General features: G+C 44.8%; 1 protein-coding gene across 35 annotated transcripts in view; it reads right to left on the bottom strand.

Annotated features, from left to right (window-relative positions):
- TNRC6A (trinucleotide repeat containing adaptor 6A) overlaps positions 1 to 18,577 on the bottom strand; it is a 198,385-nt gene that overhangs the window by 12,291 nt on the left and 167,517 nt on the right. For 14 of the 35 annotated variants that reach the window (XM_082714756.1, XM_082714782.1, XM_082714752.1 and 11 more), the window contains 8 exons: positions 16,704 to 16,784; positions 16,308 to 16,359; positions 12,066 to 12,208; positions 11,233 to 11,370; positions 10,673 to 10,801; positions 10,198 to 10,275; positions 9,735 to 9,945; positions 6,443 to 6,574 (listed from right to left, as the gene is read on the bottom strand). In XM_082714756.1, the coding sequence (XP_082570882.1) occupies positions 6,443 to 6,574; positions 9,735 to 9,945; positions 10,198 to 10,275; positions 10,673 to 10,801; positions 11,233 to 11,370; positions 12,066 to 12,208; positions 16,308 to 16,359; positions 16,704 to 16,784 (964 nt within the window). Of the gene's footprint in view, positions 1 to 6,442; positions 6,575 to 9,734; positions 9,946 to 10,197; positions 10,276 to 10,672; positions 10,802 to 11,232; positions 11,371 to 11,537; positions 11,685 to 12,065; positions 12,209 to 16,307; positions 16,360 to 16,703; positions 16,785 to 17,810; positions 18,563 to 18,577 lie in introns of those variants that run through there. The other 21 variants (XM_082714754.1, XM_082714781.1, XM_082714753.1 and 18 more) reach the window with 6 other exon arrangements.

The raw sequence follows: 18,577 nt of genomic DNA, 5'->3' as shown, positions 1-18,577 counted from the left end.
AGAATAGCAGCTTGGCATGAGTGAGGAACCGAAAGACTGTTTTGTCTGAAAAACAGTCAGCAGGAGAGTAAATAACATGCAGGAGTGGAGCCTGGCCTTGAGGGGCAGGGATGACCCTGTAGGTTTTGTCTGAAATTTCTGGAACTGGAAGGTCCTGAGGTGTGCCTGCTCCAGTGGCCCCAGGTCCTGCTGCCCCGGACGGGCCTACACCCTGCCTGTTCCCTGAAGGCATCAGATTCTGCAACACCCTCATGCAGGGCTTTGCAGGACACAGCCAGGGCTGTAAGTAGAGCAGTGAGACAACCACACTCATCTGTGGTCCCTGCTGCTGTTGCACAGAGAACGGAAGCCACGGGGGCAGAGACAGAGGGCAGCTGCCGAGGTGGCGAGATTCTACGGACACACGACTGTGCATTTTGCGGGACAAGGGGCACTAGTCACAGATGGATGGATGTGGAAGTCCGGGAAAGGAAGAAATCAAGGACATCTCTTACACCCAAATACGCAGCACGTGATGGGTGGATAACCCAAATGTGGCCATCAGCCAACACCACTGTAAAACAGAAGGAGTGCTAATGCATGTTTCGACACAGATAAACCTCGAAAACATTATCCCCCACCAAAAAGCCAGTCCCGCAGGACAGGATAATATATGCTTCCACTGATGTGAGCGGTCCAGTGAGGCAAACCCACAGAAAACGGGACTCGTTTTTATGCATGTCTGGGAAGGAAGAAAAGTCCAGAAGGTGCGAGGAGCAACCCCTCTGGGGCTCTTCTGGGACGGGGAAATGTTCGACTCCCACGACTCAGAGTATACTAAAAGCCAACAAATGGTATACTTTATAAAGAGAATTGTATTACATGTAAATTATCTCAATAAATTTAGAGAGGAGAATCTCTCAAGCTTCCAGCTTTAATAACCCAACGGAGGAGCGAGGGTAAAGAGGAAAACCAAACACCCCCCGCTCGTGCCAGCTCTGGAGCAGGTATGAGGAAAAGCCCTGATCACAGATGTTATGAGCTTCTACAAAAATACAGCAGAGCCTTGAATGTTGCTTTAGTCTTGTTTTACTCCATGAAAAAGTTTTGCCTGGTAGCACGCACAACACCAAGCTTCCGTACTGGTTACCAAGGGGGCAGAGCTGGCCTGACGGAACCTCACGGCACCATCACTGCTGGGCACTGACCTATTCCGGACAAGGCCTCGTTAGTTCAGCGATTCCAGCCCTTCTCTTCCTTGGCTTCCTTATCTAGTTGCTTTTATCTGAGTAAACTGTGTATCTTTTTTGTAAAGTGAATTAAAATCACTTGGGAGGGGTGCCCGGGTGGCTCAGTGGGTTAAACCTTTTCCTTCGGCTCAAGTCATGGTCTCAGGGTCCTGGGAACGAGTCCTGCATCCCACTCCCACTCTCTGCTCGGTGGGGAGCCTGCTTCCCCCGCCCCCTCTCTGCCTGCCTCTCTGCCTACTTGTGATCTCTGTCAAATAAATAAGATCTAAAAAAAAAAAAAAAAAGATAAAATCACTTGGGCGCTCAGCAGGGGGATGAGTAAAGGAGCAGCTGCATGTAAGACAGTAAACAAGCACGGACGCCACATTTTAAATGATCAATTTTTCTGCAAGAACCTGAGCGGATAAAAGTACTCCCCCCCTTTCATTAGAGAAAATTCATTTCTACTTATTAAAACTTCATTTTATTAAAAAGGAAAATAGGCTTGACAGAGAGGCAGCGAGAGTCCAATCATACTCTACTGGCCGCCGCGCGGGGGAAGGTGGGGAAAGCGGAAGGCATGGGTGTCCAGGTGGCAGTGTAGAGGGACACAAGCGGGCTGGATTCGCACTGGAGACATACCGTTGTCTTAGAGGCAGGCATGTGGGGAGCCAACAATGACGTGTCCACCCACAGGCCTCATCCATTCTCAAAACATCACAGGAGGTACCATTTTATATTCCCATTCAGGGACTATAACAACCATAAAGATTGGTATTTGACCGTACATAGCTAACAAGCAGCAAAGCTCGCTCTCAACTCCAGGGTCTCTATTTATTTCGCATTCTGCCACCCGAGTCAGCCACCATTTCCACTTTTTTTTTTTTTAAAGATTTTATTTGTCAGAGAGAGAGTAAGCACAAGCAGGGGAATTGGGAGAGGGAGAAGCAGACTCCCCGCGGAGCGGAAAGCCCAATGCTGGGATCAATCCCAAGATGCGGAGATCACAACCTGAGCCAAAGGCAGATGCCCAACCAACTGAACCACTGAGGCGTCCCTATCAGTCCCTTTTTTAAAAAAAATATTTTATTTATTTGACAGAGAGAGATCACAAGTACGCAGAGAGGCAGGCAGAGGGGGAGGAAGAAGCAGGCTCCCCGCCGAGCAGAGAGCCCGATGCAGGGCTCAATCCCAGGACCCTGAGACCATGACCTGAGCCAAAGGAAAAGGTTTAACCCACTGAGTCACCCAAGTGCCTCTAATTACTGCATTTTCTTAAAACTTCTTTTCTTTGCATTTTTCTCCTCAGTAACAAGCTGAAGGCAGAGGCCTAACCCACGGAGTCACCCAGGCACCCCCCTACCATTCCCATTCTTAAGAAAAATTCCAAATGTGATATGCCACCGAGTGGCAAATTCAACTTAGAATTCAGGTCTGTTTTAGGGTCCAAGGTTCTTTCTACCACATGACAATTTCACCTTCAGTATCTGATAATCATCAGTCCAAGGTTCACAAACCAGCAAGCTGACCTTTAAGCCAAGTTTAGTCAAAGTTTCAAGATAAAATCCAACAGAAAGGAACGAATGTCACAAAAATGTACTTTTGGTATTAATCAGAGGAACAAATGTGATGTCACTTAAGTTAGAAAGCAGAGAGGCTCTCCTGCCTCTCCTTCCATTATTTTAAATCACCAAGTCCTATCAATTCTGCTTCCCTACAGCTGTTTTTTTGTACAACTGCAAAGATTTCTGAATTGTTTTGTTTTGGGTCCTTTGTACACAGCAAAGAGTTGGATTCTGCTTTATGAGTCAATGCAAATTAGTTTGACCCATTTATATTTATCAATTTGACATATACTTGGTCTCAGTGTTTCATTATTTCTATGATGCCTTCGATTTCTTTGTAGATTCTTTCTCAACTCTGAAAATGTGGTATCTGTTTCTATCTTTTCTGAAAATGTGGAGAGCTTCTATTTTTGATTTAGTGGGTAACTTTAAAACTTGTTTAATCTTGCCTTAAAAAATTTTTATTGAAATATAGTTAATACAGAACAAGCGTAGTTTCAAGTGTACAGCACAATGATTCGGTATTTGTATATACTGCAAACTGATGGCGCGGCTCTTGATGGTAGAGCACACTGACACTGGGTCAGGCGACAGTCATCTCCTGTCTGGCTAAGCTCTGGAAGTTCCCTAGATGATCTGCCCGGCTACCTCCACTCCCCAGGCGGCCACACTGTAGTCAGAGTGATAATCCCCAAACACACATCTCACCATTTCCCGGCTTAATTCTCTGCAATAGTGAGCCCTCCAGGACAGGGGGGCTAACACTCAAACTCTTTAATCATCTATAAGGCCTCCACACCACCCCTGGGGTCCACTCCCATCACCTCTGCTTGGTTAACTGTTATCTTTCATGTCGCAGCTTAAGAGATCACAGGCCTTCTGGAATCCGTTCCCTCCTGCCCTCTACCCTAAGACTGAAATGTTCTTCTACATATGCATTGCCCCCAGCCCCAGAACACTGTGCTGGGTGCTTGGCTGACAAGGGAACAATTTTATAAACAACCTTCTAGCCAAAGGATCTTAGGACCAAAAAGCATAGCAAGTAACTTAGTCCAACCCTTCTGTGACGCACAGTTTCCTGGTCGGACGTCCCTGTCTCCATTCCACCCTACTTCTCTTAACAAAGCTGGCTTTTCTTACTCTGGAGCGGGTGCAGTAAACGGTTAGCAGAGTAGGCCCACACTGTAAAGCGCTTCAGGCCTGGCCCTCAACCACTCCTGCGCTCCTCCAAGTACACAGAATATCCTGCAGGTTAAGAGTACCTTTGCAGACCCCGGGCCTCAGCCAGGCCAGATCTTTTACGGCAACATGACTTCCAGTCATCACCTGTTTGTGTCTGCCTGAGGCCTGGGCCATACTGCGTCCTTGTCTGACTTCTGAGAGAGCTGTGGGGGCTTGGAGACTGAGTCATGCATGTGTCTGATGCCTACGTGACTGACCCCCAGTAAAAACCCTGGACACTAAGGCTTGGGGGAGCTTCTCTGGTTGGCAATACTTTATACGAGGTTTCACAACATTGTTTCTGGAGACATTAGGTCCGTGAAACTCCACTGGGAGAGGACTATAGGAAACTTCTCCTGGACTGTGCCCTGTGTGCCTTTTTACTCTGCTGATTTTCATCTGATTCTTTTGCTGTAATAAATCATAATCATAAGTACTACAGCTTTTCTGAGTTCTGTCAATTCCTCTGGCAAATCACTGAACTTGAAAGTGGTCTTGCACCGTATCTGCCAGGACGCCGAACACTGGAGAACATACAAGGGACGGTACATCTACCACAGCAGTGCAAGGAAGGAAAGAGGCAGGTCATTTTTACAAAGAAACCGAGGCTCAGAGAAGCGAGGCAGACATGGAAATATCCATTTTAACCCCAAAAGACAGAAAAACACATGGCAGAAGCATTTTCTTGGCTCTCCACATCTGACCCCTCCACACACTCCTTTTGCCGCTAGTGGCTCCAGGATGCTGACCTTATTCTTTTCTAGGCTCTGTCCCTCTGAGGCAACCTTATCCACGTCCATGACCTCAACACTGTGATGAATACCAAACATTACTCTAGCTCAGATTTTTCTTCCAATTGCTGGTCTCTATTCCTAATATCTTACTGGGCTTTTCCGTATTGTGCACTACCCAAAATACTACACTTGACAAGCCTAAAATTAACTCAGTATCTGTCCACCATGCCTGCTCTGACTCCTGCATTTCTGCCACCATCACCTACATTACACTCCTGTGCTCCCATGCTCCCGCCCAGCAGGAGTTCACGGTCCCGCAGAGCGCTCAACCGAGTGACCACGCAGGTACGTCACGGATGATCACATGTTTGCCCAAGGAGTTAGGCTACTTACCCAGCCCTCCTATCCTTAATTCTAAGGCTCTTTCTCATGCATCCCCTCCGTGTCCACTGCTTTCTGTCTTGCACTGCTTTGAGTCTTCTGTGCTTTGGAAAGCCACCACTTTCAAGTTCTAAATGACTGATGGCATCAAGTTGTCTGGGACTTGCTCCCTCCCACTACTCTGGCTTTGCCTTCCTCCTCCTCCTTCCCTGCCCCTTCACCTCTGTGACAGGCCCACACAACAGAACCTACCAGGCTGTCCTGTTTTTGCTTTACAAATGCTATTTACTCTTTGGTATTCTGTCTGTACTCCGTTGCATGGTCAAGCCAAAGACTCGGCTCAGCAGTCTCTCTGTGAAGCCCTTCCACACCCACTACACCCACAGTTCCTCATTCCTGACTCAACCTTCCAATGGACTTCACATTATCATACTATTTTTACCACCATATGGATTCACATGTATAGCACCTATCACAGCGTACTAAAGTTGTTCACAAGCCTTATTTTTGTGACCAAACAATGAGTTTCTTCAGGGTATTTTTCCTGGCTTACATATGCTCAACTGTATACATCCATGTCCATAAGTATCTACGTGCTCCAAGTAGCCTAGCACAGTCCTTGGAAAGCAGAAGATACTCCATTAACATCTGCTAGATGAATTGATAATATTAAATAAGATGAAAACGATGTTTCTAAAAAAAAGTAATTAACAGATGAAAAAACAAGAATACTGAATCTATATGATTTACACATAGCAATAAAATGTATCAAGAAAACATGCCATTATACAAAAAACTGGCAGAAGTCAAACTATGCTGAGAGTTTTTAATATTCTCCCCATCATACTAAATTGAGTATATGCTAAGTAGAATATTAGAACAATAAAACCAACTGCAGAAACCTAAATGACCATCAAAGGGGGAATAATTTTTAAAACACAAACGTATACTCAATCTCTATTTTGTACAATCTGTAATAAAAGTTAATTTTGCTTTTTGATTTTAACTAAGATTTAATAATAAAGCATTTTTCAGTAAAGAGGAAAGGTTATAAGAGAATTTGGCTAGAAAAGACATTTAAAATAAAATAAAGGCCTAGAAGCGCCTGGGTGGTTCAGTCGGTTAAGGATCTGGCTCTCAGTTTCAGGGTCCTGAGACTGAGCTGGGCTCCACACTGATGTGGAACCTGCTTAAGATTCTCTCTCCTCCCTCATCCCAGCCCTCCCTCTAAAAAATAAATGAATAAATAATAAATAAAATAAAACAAAGACCTAAATTTAGTAGTCTACAACCTTATTTTTAAAGTACAAAATTTAAGAATGTTATTTCCTACCATGTTTGCTGGAGTTTTGATCCAAAGATGTGTTCACAGAAATGCTGTCCACTGTAGTCCACTTCCTTAGTCTTGACTGTGGCTCTTTAATACTGTTCATATCCATATTTACATTCAAGTTTGAGTTCAAGCCTAAAAATAAAATAATAGAAAACCACTTTATTTATTTTAAAGATTTTTTTTTAAAGATTATTTATTTATTTGACAGAGAGAGAGAGAGAGATAGATCACAAGTAGATGGAGAGGCAGGCAGAGAGAGAGATAGAGGGAAGCAGACTCCCTGTTGAGCAGGGAGCCCGATGCGGGACTTGATCCCAGGACCCTGAGATCATGACCTGAGCCGAAGGCAGCGGTTTAACCCACTGAGCCACCCAGGCGCCCTATTTTAAAATTTTATTTATTCATTTGAAAGGAAGTGAGACAGAGAGAGCGCAAGCAGGGGGAGGTACACAGAGAGAGGGGAAGCAGACTCCCCACTGAGCTGGGAGCCTGACGTGGGGCTCAATCCCAAGACCTGGAGATCATGACCTAAGGCAGATGCTTAACCATCTGAGCCACGCAGGTGCCCAGAAAAACCACTTTATAAAATACAGCACATTTTCCTTCTGATACCATAACTTCCATTTTCTGGAAAAGCACATGTAACTAATCTGTTTTCAATCCTGTGAATGTTCCTTAATAAATATCACCCTGCAAATGTGGCACAGCCAAATGATTACAGACAAAGGCAAGGCAGGCAGAACAGACAGTCTGGGCCGCCAGCCAAGGCTGTGCAGAAATAACACTGAGAGAAGAGCCGTGGCTACATTATCAGAGAGCAACAAATAAAAATCCTTAACAGCTATTCTACTATTCAATAACCCAATGTTTTCAAACCATCAAACTGTTAAAACCACAACTGTGTCAACTGTGGAAAACCATTTCTTCATATAATTTTGGTAATTTAAAAATTCCTTGATAAAAGAAGAGATAATTTAAAGGAAGCCAATTATTAAAGCTTATCTCCAATAAAAGATTTTTTTAAAAAAGAGTTATTTATGTATTAGAGCAAGACAGTACATGCACCGAGGAGGGCGGGGCAGGGAAGCAGGAGGAGAGAGAATCTCAAGCAGCCTCCATGCCTAGCACGGAGCCCAACACCGGGCTCTATCTCACAACCGTGAGAACCTGACCTGAGCCAAAACCAAGAGTCAGACACTCGACCAACCACCCAGGCGCCCCTAAAATAGATCTCTTTAGCTATCCCCCAAGAACAACATGCATGAAGAAATATTAATAAACACTTTCAGTTGTTATCTTTTGCTTGTAAACAACAATTTTCGACTGGCCAGACAAAAGACACTGTCACCTGAAAGTAAAAATGTCTTGCTCTAGCAATTGTACTTAAGGGTGAGACTCTCATATCTCAAAGCACAATTTCCTTGAACTTTGCTGATGACACACATCAGATTCAGATACCCTCTTGGAACAAGGATGGAATTTCCATCTTAGATATTCTGGTCAGAAAACTGACCTTATTAAGCCAGGGTTTCTTAAGTTTAATCCAAGGACCATCAATATCAGAATCATCTGAGATGCCTGTTACAAAAAGACTCCAGTGGGAACCAGAATCTTTGTTTAACACACAGCCACGCTGTTCCTATTCTAAATTTCAAAACAAATAGTTTTTAATACTTGGGTTTCATGACAGTCCATGGGATTGATAACAGGTCATTCAAACTTCAAAACTTTAACAGTGTGAATTCTCTAATATCATCCCTTATTTTTGGAGAGAGCAATTATATTTGCTGCTCTCTGGACTCCTTAGCTAAACCCAAGACTTGGCAAATTTTTCTATGAACCTGTGAAGGTTCAGACAGTAACGATTTCAGGCTCTGTGGGGCACAAGGTCTCAGTGTCTCTACTAACTCTGTTGTAGCAAAAAAGCTGCCACAAAATAACACATTAACAAAAGAGCAAGGCTGTGTTCCAATAAAACTTTATTTACAGAACCAGCCAGCTGGCCAAATTTGGTCAACAGGCTCTAGTTTGCCAATACCTGGTTTAGACAACCATACTGTGTTTGTACAGGTTCAGCAGACTTCTTAACCAAGAAGTAGGGTTTTTTTTTTTTTTTAAGATTTGTATTTATTTGTGGGTGGGGGGGCACGTGTTCACCCAGGCACCCCAGGAGAAGTATCTCTATAAAGCCAGTCAGAACAGGAAATCCCATATTTAGAAACTTACCTCCTCAATGGCCCAATTTGTATGTCTAGTATGCAACAGCAAGAGTTACTTCCCTTCACTGGTAAGATCACAATGTCTCAGTGTACTTGAGTATTCTTTCACCACACTACTATTGTCTCTGGGATCATAATGTAGATAAATTCTAAGGTATTTATCTACATTGGTAACTGGCAAGGGAACTGCTTCCAGAAACCTAATGAGATTGCTAACCACTCCAAGGACTCAAAGTGCAACCCACATCCTAGCTGAGAGTCCACAGCAATACCAGGGAGAGCCAAAATGTGTACTGTCCAGCCAGAGTGAATTAATAGCAGGCTCCAGGCCCTGCCCACAGCCCAGAACATGCACACCAACTGTCTTGGACCCAGTTGGGCCAGCAACCAACCAAGCTGGTTTACAAGAAAACACGGTTATAGGAAAAGACCGAAAGAAAAAGCAAAATAAAGAGGGTGTGACCAAGGCTCAAAATAGAATCAAAGGCACAAAGGAGAAAAGAGACTCAAAGAAGAAGAAAACATTCAGGCCTGAAATTTCCAGAGGGAATAATGCCTGGGGACAGAGCGAAGAAAGGAAAGAGGGAGCAACTGCAGGGACGACCAAGGCAATCCTCCTCTAGCCGTGATTTTCTCCACGCAGACCAGAGACCATCCCACACTATGTAGGTGAGAATCGCAATTCCAGGTTCCGAAAGCAGAGATGTAACTGTTCCCAGCTGTCCCTGCAGAGCAGCGCGGCTCAGTGCATCTCTGGCACGTGGTTACTGCTAACCTTCCCTCTTCTACCCTACGATGAAGCTACCTGGGGCTTCAGAGCAACTTCATGTTTATTCTAACCCACTGTAAAAGAGCAGGGGGTTTGGAATCAGGGTCGTTTTTTTACATGGAAAGAGGCCTTCCCTGAAGCAAGACTACTGAACCGGCAAGAGGCAAAGCAGCTCTTGGAGAGCAATGGGTCCCAGGGCCGGCATGGTTTTCCCGAGGGGACAAAACTGTGCCTCTCAAGGAGCAGACACATAAGCCAGGGGCCCCGAGCATCACCTGAATGTTCAGGGCAACAAGAAACCTACCTATCGGGAAGTTGCTGAAAGCATTTATTGGTGATGGCCCTTTTTGCAGCTCGGGTGTAGTGTGGGGCATGACATTCTCGAGGAAAGACTTCATGGCTGGCTGATGGAGTGGCTGCTGCTGAGATGGCGGGGTCTGCTGCTTTGCCAACAGGCTGGGATCGAGTTGCCGGGACTGCTGCATCATCTGCTGCTGCACGCTAAGAGGTCGACCCTAGAAACAGAAAGATGATTGGGAAACACGGTGGACAGAAAGGCTGCCCAGACAGCCACATATTCCTCCTCACTGCCAAATTCACTCCTCCTCCTAGGCAGGAAGTTGAACAATCAGCTGCATATCAGTTAAGAGGACTTTTAGGCAAACAGGAGACTTAACCAACCACGTATTCCACTCTATTTTAATAAAGGCATTTCGCATCTCGTTACAATTCTACTGCAATGAGTTCAGATTACAGATGTCATCTACCTGCTGGTCTTGCTGCTGCCGGTTCCCAGAAGGCACGCTTCTCTGACTCTGGGCCCTTTGCTGCTGCGCTAACAATCGCTGGAGGAAGAAGGTGAAAAGGCTGTCAGCGTCTCGGCGTCAGAGAGCTGCGAGCTTCAGGTGACTGCCGCGGATGCACACACCTACAGTGTAGCCTCATCTGACGTCACCGCTCCCGGGGACTCCTGGCCTCAAGCCACCGTAGAATCCGGTCTCTTGTTCAATATAAACTTGTACTTCATCAGGGACATTTTCCCCAGTCACCCAACCCCTGCCTCCCCTTCAGACCTGGCTGGGGGTCCTCACAGAGCATCTGTCCTTCGAGGTCATGGTCTGTCCTCACCCACAGACCATAAGCTCCCTGAGGGCCATAGCGCCGGCTCTGTCTGCTGCAACACTTCCTATACATGGCTGACACCCAATAAACGTACAGGACTAAGGCTGTTCCTCTACTTACCTGTAATTGGGAGATCTGAGAAAGCTGGTTTAGTTGGGATAGCTGGTTCAGCATGGCTACCTGTTGAGGGCCAAAGAGCGGATTCAGGCCACCGTTGTTTGGTGCATACTTCAGCAATGAAACTGGAACCTTAGGATCACAACGGCAAGTTAATAATGTTGATCAAATAGGTCAAAACTAACTAAATGTACGGTGTATTCTGAACTGTCAATAGAATAATTAAATCTGTGGACTATTTACTTGGAGGGCTGGTAATGTTCTGTCTTCTTTTGCTTTACTGTTCATATATACTTCGCTGGGTTAACTAAAAGATGATCTTAAACCAACCCACTGACTTTGCTATTGTCCTGCTCTCCTTAAGGTGTTTTACGGAAGGGAATGGTAAACTTTAGGTTTCATTTAACTTGGACTCATTTTCTTTACTCTGCCCACATCCTTCTGTAAGAACAGCTGGTGCTGAATTAGCTGCATCTCAAAGACACAAGGACGAGCCATTAGCCGCCTCATTCAAATATGAAGTTTCTGCAGGTCAAGAGAAGAGAGGAGGCCCGAGTGACTACCTGAGGGGAGAGTAATGGAGGAGGCACTTGAGCACGGAGATTAGGCTGAGATGAACTAAGAGGTTGTGCTGGAGGCTGCTGCATGCCCCGGGGTTGTGCTGCTGTGTTTCCAACACCGAACATACTGGGATTGCCATTCTACAAAAGGAAGCAACAGTGAAAGAATACCAGTGGGATTCTTCAGGGGCAGACATCCCAACACTACACTGTATTATTGATTTAAACACAGTAACTACATGTGAGAGAGATCTCATTACTTATATAAATCATTCAACAGAGAGCCTAAAATATACACGTGGACTTACCTGTCTAACAGAATTCAAGTTTTGCATACCCAGCCCTGCTATGGAGCCAAGGGCCTGGTTAGGTAGTGCACTATTTGAAGGGGGAAGCTTCATGCTTTGACTGGACATAAACTGCATGTTTTGGGATTCATCTGCTACAATGCCATCCTGAGTGGACAGACAGAAAGATGTGCAACACCAGCCAAGCAAACAAGCAGAAGGGAGAAATCATTGCAGGAACAGAAGAGAAGTCACGTGACATTGCAGCACCAACAGGAAACGGGTAGAAAACAGAAGAGATTAGTGTTAATTCTAGAGTACATGAAAAGAACCAGACATATTTTACGGGATTAAGAAGAAAATACAAATGCAATCCCTATGCTAAACTGAAACATAAAGAGGAGAATGAACTAAGAATCCAGTAATAGCACCAGATTACAGTACTTTATATTAAATGCCCTAAACCACTGATGAGAAAATTATGCTATTAAGTGTACTGGTTTATCAGCCACAGGGGTAAAACAAAACAAAACAAAACGAACAACTTACCTTATCAAAGTAAGGGCTGCGCTCCATGGAAGACTCTTTGGAAATCTGAGGCCGAGAACCAGGGCCTTTCCCGACCGTTCGATTGTAATCACCAATATTTAGGCTATGTTTATCTATCTCCATTCGTTTGTCCTGTAACATTCCTAAGAAATACAGGAAACTATGTTACTATGTAGGAAAACAATCTCATGGGTTTCAGATAAATTTATAGCAGAAAGCAAAATATTCACTCCCTGACATGACTTCTGCCTTGACGAGAACATGTAAAAAATGCATTCAATAAATTTGGCATGCCCAGAAGTAAAGTTGGGTTTAGCAGATACTGTTATTTTACTGAATCAATTAACTTGAAAACAGACCAGTACTAAGATGGTTAAGACTTCTTCGGTCATCTTTAATCTGCTTAATTTAGTAATAAAAACAGTTCCCAGATACAAATAACAAAAACAGCCAAGACAAAGCACCACTGGATAGATGCCCACTATGTGCCAGGCACTGTTTAAAATGCGTGTTCGAATTTAATGCTGGTAACACTACTATTGTCACCTCCATTTAGCAGACAAAGAAACTGAAGACAGACTGGTACCCATTTTCCCCTCTCTGTTTTCCTGTCCATTACTCTCCTCATTTTGACTTCTCTGAAATTTTAAACTCAATTTCTTGTCAACCGAACCTGTTATTCCTACAGATTTCCTATCTCTAATAATGGCCACTTATTGATTGCTTTAATGGCTCTCAGCTCCAAAGTCACCCTTTTTTTTTTTTTTTTTTTAGATTTTTATTTATTTATTTATTTATTTGACAGAGAGAAATCACAAGTAGATGGAGAGGCAGGCAGAGAGAGAGAGAGGGAAGCAGGCTCTCTGCTAAGCAGAGAGCCCGATGCGGGACTCGATCCCAGGACTCTGAGATCATGACCTGAACCGAAGGCAGCGGCTTAAACCACTGAGCCACCCAGGCGCCCCCAAAGTCACCCTTTTTGACTGCTGAGTGAAAAGCACATCTGGGCTCTTGACATTTTTCTTTTGCCAGGCTTTGTCAGTAGAGGGCGCTGGAGAGCCACTGAGGGAGGAAGTTCAATGTTCACCTGGCTGCTTCTCCACTGCCCCATTCCTGCAGTGCAGGGTGCTCAGCCACAACCCCTGGCCAGTGTCTCCCAGCATTTCCACATACCTCAAAACCTTGAGACACCTCTCTATGAACAGCTTTGCTCAGCACCCTAGAGGGCAGATTTCCAGCAAGTCCCACCAGCACAGCAGCACAGCAACTTCTGAGCCAAGGAGGAGGCAGAGCACTGGCCTCACAGAAACACACCCATATTCTGGGTATGAATTTGCTTTTCCCGGCTGTAATGCTTCTGCCACCCGTGGTCTTGCAGAAGGCTTAATTCTCACAGCACTGCGCCTAATCAAGCAACTCACTCCCCAGCAAAAGGAGGACAGTGAAGGGACCGTGTCCACAGGATCAACTGGTCTGACTGCACACATCATCACCCAAAAGTAGCTAGCCAAACTGATGGGCAGAACTGATTACAAAGCAAGTCAGGGGACAACATCCTCAAAGGACGGGCACCTGGGTGGTACAGTTGGTTAGGCGTCTGACCTTTGAGTTTAGTTCAGGTCACGATCTCAGGTTTGTGAGATCGAGCCCCATGCCAGGTTATATGCTTATCTTGGAGTCGGCTTGAGTTTTTCTCTCCCTCTATCCTTCCTGCTCGTGTTCTCTCTCTCAAATAAACAAATCTTAAAAAGAGAGAGAAGGGGAATAGGCTTCTGCCTCACAGGACACAGTGTCTTCCTCATTGCCAGAATACAGAGGTCTGGAAATCAAAAGGTGAGAATGAGAGTGGCTTCTCTCACTATTATACCTCATAAACCACTCAGAGAATTCTTGCTTCCTGGTCTGGCAACTCTGCAGGTTTGGAGATCTCAAGAGACAAAATGGTTCTACCAGGACACACGTCAGGCAGCTGAATTATAAGATGAACACTACACCTGGACATTTTGCCTTCCTGTGCCACTGAACCACAGGCAAAAAAGAGCTTGTGTATTGGCTGGCGTGATTGATTCTGATCACCAAGGGGAAATGGGTTTTCTAATATAAAATGAGGGCCACAAGGATTCGAATCCAGGGGTTTTCTGGGGGGGGCGCTCTTCAGTATTTCCAGGCCCACTAGTAAAGGTTAACTAAAAACTACAGCAATCAAGAAAAGGCACATAAATAAGGGCTCAGACCCTCTGGGAACAGAGGTTTGGGTCACTGGACCAGCAGAACACAGGGTGCTGAGGCAGCAGGAATGGATGCCGCAAGAAAGAAGCCATGCACACCAACCACCACTTGGACCATGACAGAAACGTGGGCAGGACTCGCTCTGCATGCTTTCTATGGCTCGTTACACGAGTGTGCTCGTATAGGCTGACCACTTCTTCTCTTTCCCATTTATATTTTATTCACAAGACACTGAAAGTTAACTTTACAACGGAGTCTTCAGTCTCAATTGTGACTGACTTTGAGCAGCCAATAATAAATGCAACAACTCTTGGGACTATGTCTATCTCAACCTGAAGGGAAGGGCAGACTTCCTCACCTGTAGGAAAGAAAGCTGTGCCTCGCTAAGAGAGACAGTCGCTTTGCCACTACACTGGAACGGAAGTGTGTGCACAAGGATGCGTACGGAAGATGGGTGGACACAGGGTGGGGTGAACTGTACCAATCATCAACCCACTGCCTCTCAGCTCTCACTGCTCCCCAGAAATAAAGGGATCTAGACCCTTTACCTGTTTTTCCCTTTGCCAGCGGACACTGCAGCTCTGTCGGCAGAGGCCGCAGGAGACACCACCAGAAGACCGACGGTGCCTCCCAGGCCCCAATGCTCTCTACTGCAGCACAGGCAGCTGCCCCAGACACATGCCCCCGCCAGGCTTACTGCTCCCACCAGCATCCACTGTGGCAGTTCTGTAGCAGAGCTCAAGTGAGACACCTCCCCAGAAGACAGATATCCTGTGGTTCTAGTGTGGCACCACAGTGACATCTCTGCATTGTGGTGAGCAGAGGGCCAGGTCCCAGGGTCTGGATCTCAGCCCTGGCTCAGATGCACACTCTCTCTGTCCTAAAGTTAGTGATCTCTCCTTACCTCTGCTACTCTATCTTCTTTTGTGGTCCCTTTACTTCTTACTAGTCGAAACTTTACTATGAGAGTAATTCTTCATATTTATATTAATAAACCTTCCTGCTCAAATCGCTGTGTAATTCTCTCTCCTGTCTAGAATCGGACTGACAGAGTAACACTACCACCTACTAAAGGGTCCAGTCAAGGAAGCTGGAAATCTCTCCCTCCCCCTGCTCCTTCTGTTTCTTTCTCTCTCTCTCAAATAAATAAAATCTTGAAAACAAGCAAGAAAGCAAGCCGGAAATCAGCTTTCACCACACCCACTCCCCCAACCCCCACAATGAATCGGTTCAGATTGGTTCTCAACTTTGTTGATCCTAATTCCTTCATCTTCACTGAATAAAGAGCCTTCCCACCTACTATCTTATTTAGAGCTTTGAAATCATCACTGGCTACTGCAACAAATCTCGAACCACTTTTGATACTTTTAGTATCTTTTTCTGTCTTCTGCCACCAATCTCTTCTGTCCTAGGATCTTTTCAACCTGTAGCCACATTTTTTTAAAAACATAAATCCCAATCATGTCATTGTCCTATTTAAAATTACTTAATTCCATACCTCCAGAATGAAGTTCAAAGCCCCCACCTCCTCATGATTTAGCACCGTCCTCATATTCTAACACCCTCCCCTAGTCGAAGCTTCTCTCATCAACCACACTCCCACCACCACGATTAATTTATATTTCTTCTTCTATTGCATGGAACTACTTCCATTTCTCCAGCCTGGTTCAACTTGTCTCTGTCATACGATCTGGGCCTTTGCACCTACGGTTTCATAAATTACTAAGAGTCTATCACCCAACCTGGATAACACCTTTTTGATCAGACTAGATCTGAGATCATCACAGACTACAATCATGATGACCTTAGACCTGCAGAGTGGCTTGTACTTTGAAGGCAGTCCACTCATATACCACCGCACTCTAGTGTGCTAAGAGCACAGGAATGCTGCGACAAGAACTCAGATCTCCACTCTCTGGGTCCAGGTCAGTGCTTACTTAGAACCATGACATCACAGAAACATTTGTCCCTCCACGATAAATACAAACCCCAATGGATTTAACTTTTTCTTACCTCCAGAAAGATCCATCTTATTGCTTTGTACATTTTCTTCTGGTGAGTCTCTCTGAAGTGAGAAAACACAGTGTGTTAGCAGGTCTTAATTTATGAATGAAAATAAATTAAAGATGAAATTTTTTACTTTACTTCACTATTTGTCAAAAATCAAGGACTGAAAAAGTCTTTTCACTACGTAATAAGAAAAAATTTTCAAAATAAGATGTGATCAATATTTTTAGCTAAAATTATAAAAATAAAGGCGGCTTCAAGGCCAATTCTACTCTAACCTCCAGCACATGCATACAACTGAAAGACAGTAGTAACTTGTTAAGAAAACCAAAAAACCGTACTTAGAGTAAATTTACAGACCACCATTAAAAGGGGAGGGGGCTGCTAGGAAAATACACTTACCGAAAAACTGATATTTGAAAACTGTTTAACGAATGGATTTATCCAAGCTTCTTCTTGTTTGTTTCCACCTTTCATGGTTCCCTTTGGAAAACAAAAGAGTAGAAAGCTACCATGGCCACCTCTATTGATCTGAGCACAGTGATGGATTAATAAAAACTTCAAGACAATTCCCAACTCTCATTTTTAGCCAATTAAATTCTCCTCCAACAAACTCTTAGTAGAGTTGTTAACAATTACAAATCAACTTATTTGATTTTCAACTTCCTTTGCTGCAGTCCTCTGGTAGAGCTGTAATGTACAGAGAAATCTCTAAAGGCAAGTAGTCAGAAGGAAAAGACGGAAGCAAAGGGCCTTGATGACCCACAAAAAGAAAAAAGATCCTCAGAATAATGAGAATGGCTCATCACAGTTTCCAGTTTACAACTGGATTGTGCTCTAAGTACTTCAACAATCTGGATTTGTGGAGTTCTGACACCACACTAAAGTCAAAGTAGTTGTTAGGTTCCATAGGTTAGTCCAAAGAAGCCAATGTAACCAGTCATTTAATTATGCTATGAGCACTGTACTGGAAAAGCATCCCATGTTTCCAAATGAAAAGCTATTTTAAAATTTTAATTTGTGTTGCTGAGGAACACAGTACCCCAGCGGCAGCTGAGGCTGGGGATCCCCCCACCGCCAGCCCTGGTGCTGGCTGCCAAGGCTGGCTGGGCATGGGCAGTACAGAAATGATTTTGAGACATGTTTTGAGGGAATATGGTCCTTGATGATGAGCCTGGCTGACAGGAGGCTAGATGCCACAGGGACCATGGGGCCAGCCACTCTCGGTGTGTCACCTTAATTCCCCTTTCCCATTGCTACCGCCTGTTCCTTCCGACCATGGGACAGAACACAGCTTCTTCCCCCTCCCAAGCGCAGGTCTCTGAAGCAAGCACCTAACCCTCGCCACGGTTTCTGAAGTCATCCTTGATTCCTCTGTCCCCTACCCCCGCCCCCATGCCTAAACGGCTGCTGAGGCCTTCTGTCCCTTCTATTCTGAAATGCCTCTCCAATCAGTCCCTTGCACTACACATCCACTCTGGCTTCCCAATGCAGGCCCTCACTTTTCACCTGAATGAATGCAGAAGCTTCCTGACTGAGATCCCCCAACTCTGGTCTCTCCTCTGTGCCAATTGTCTTTCATAGAATCACTGGTCAGCTTTCTTTAAAGAAAGTAATTAAAAAAAAACAAAAAACAAAAAAAAAACAAAAAACCAACTCATGTTGCCTTCTATGCAATTTCACTGGCTCTATATTTTATACAGAATAAAGTTCAAATTCTTTGGCATGATAAGGAAAAGACTTTACTATCTGCCCTTAATCTTTTTTTTTTTTTTTAAGATTTTATTTTTATTTATTTATTTGACAGAGTGAGATCACAAGTAGGCAGAGAGGCAGGCAGAGAGACAGGGGGAAGCAGGCTCCCCACTGAGCAGAGAGCCCGATGTGGGGCTCGATCCCCGGACCCTGAGATCATGACCTGAGCTGAAGGCAGAGGCTTAACCCACTGAGCCATCCAGCAGTCCCATATCTGCCCTTAATCTAACTACAGAGCCAGATCTCTTGCTACCTCTTTCCAGAAATTCTACAGGTTACTAGTCAGGCTACTATTTTCCCTGGCACACCCCACCCACAGGCATCTTCCAAACTCAAGTGGTCACTCCTCAGCCCTCTCCTACAGCCCCACACTAGACTCTGAGCTCCTCGAGGGTGCAGCTCATTTCCTAGTGTTTTTGAATCCCCAGCACCAAGCACAGTACCTGGCACACAGCAGAGGCTAAATAAGTGTTTGCAGTTGCTTTCTAAAAGATTTTTACTAGCAGAAACAAAGGAGAAAG

The sequence above is a fragment of the Mustela nivalis genome (genome assembly GCF_964662115.1).
Source record: "Mustela nivalis genome assembly, chromosome: 19".
NCBI classification, from domain to species: Eukaryota; Metazoa; Chordata; class Mammalia; order Carnivora; family Mustelidae; genus Mustela; species Mustela nivalis.
The sequence above is the reverse complement of the archived record's forward strand: the minus strand, read 5'-3'. Positions and strand labels throughout refer to the sequence as shown.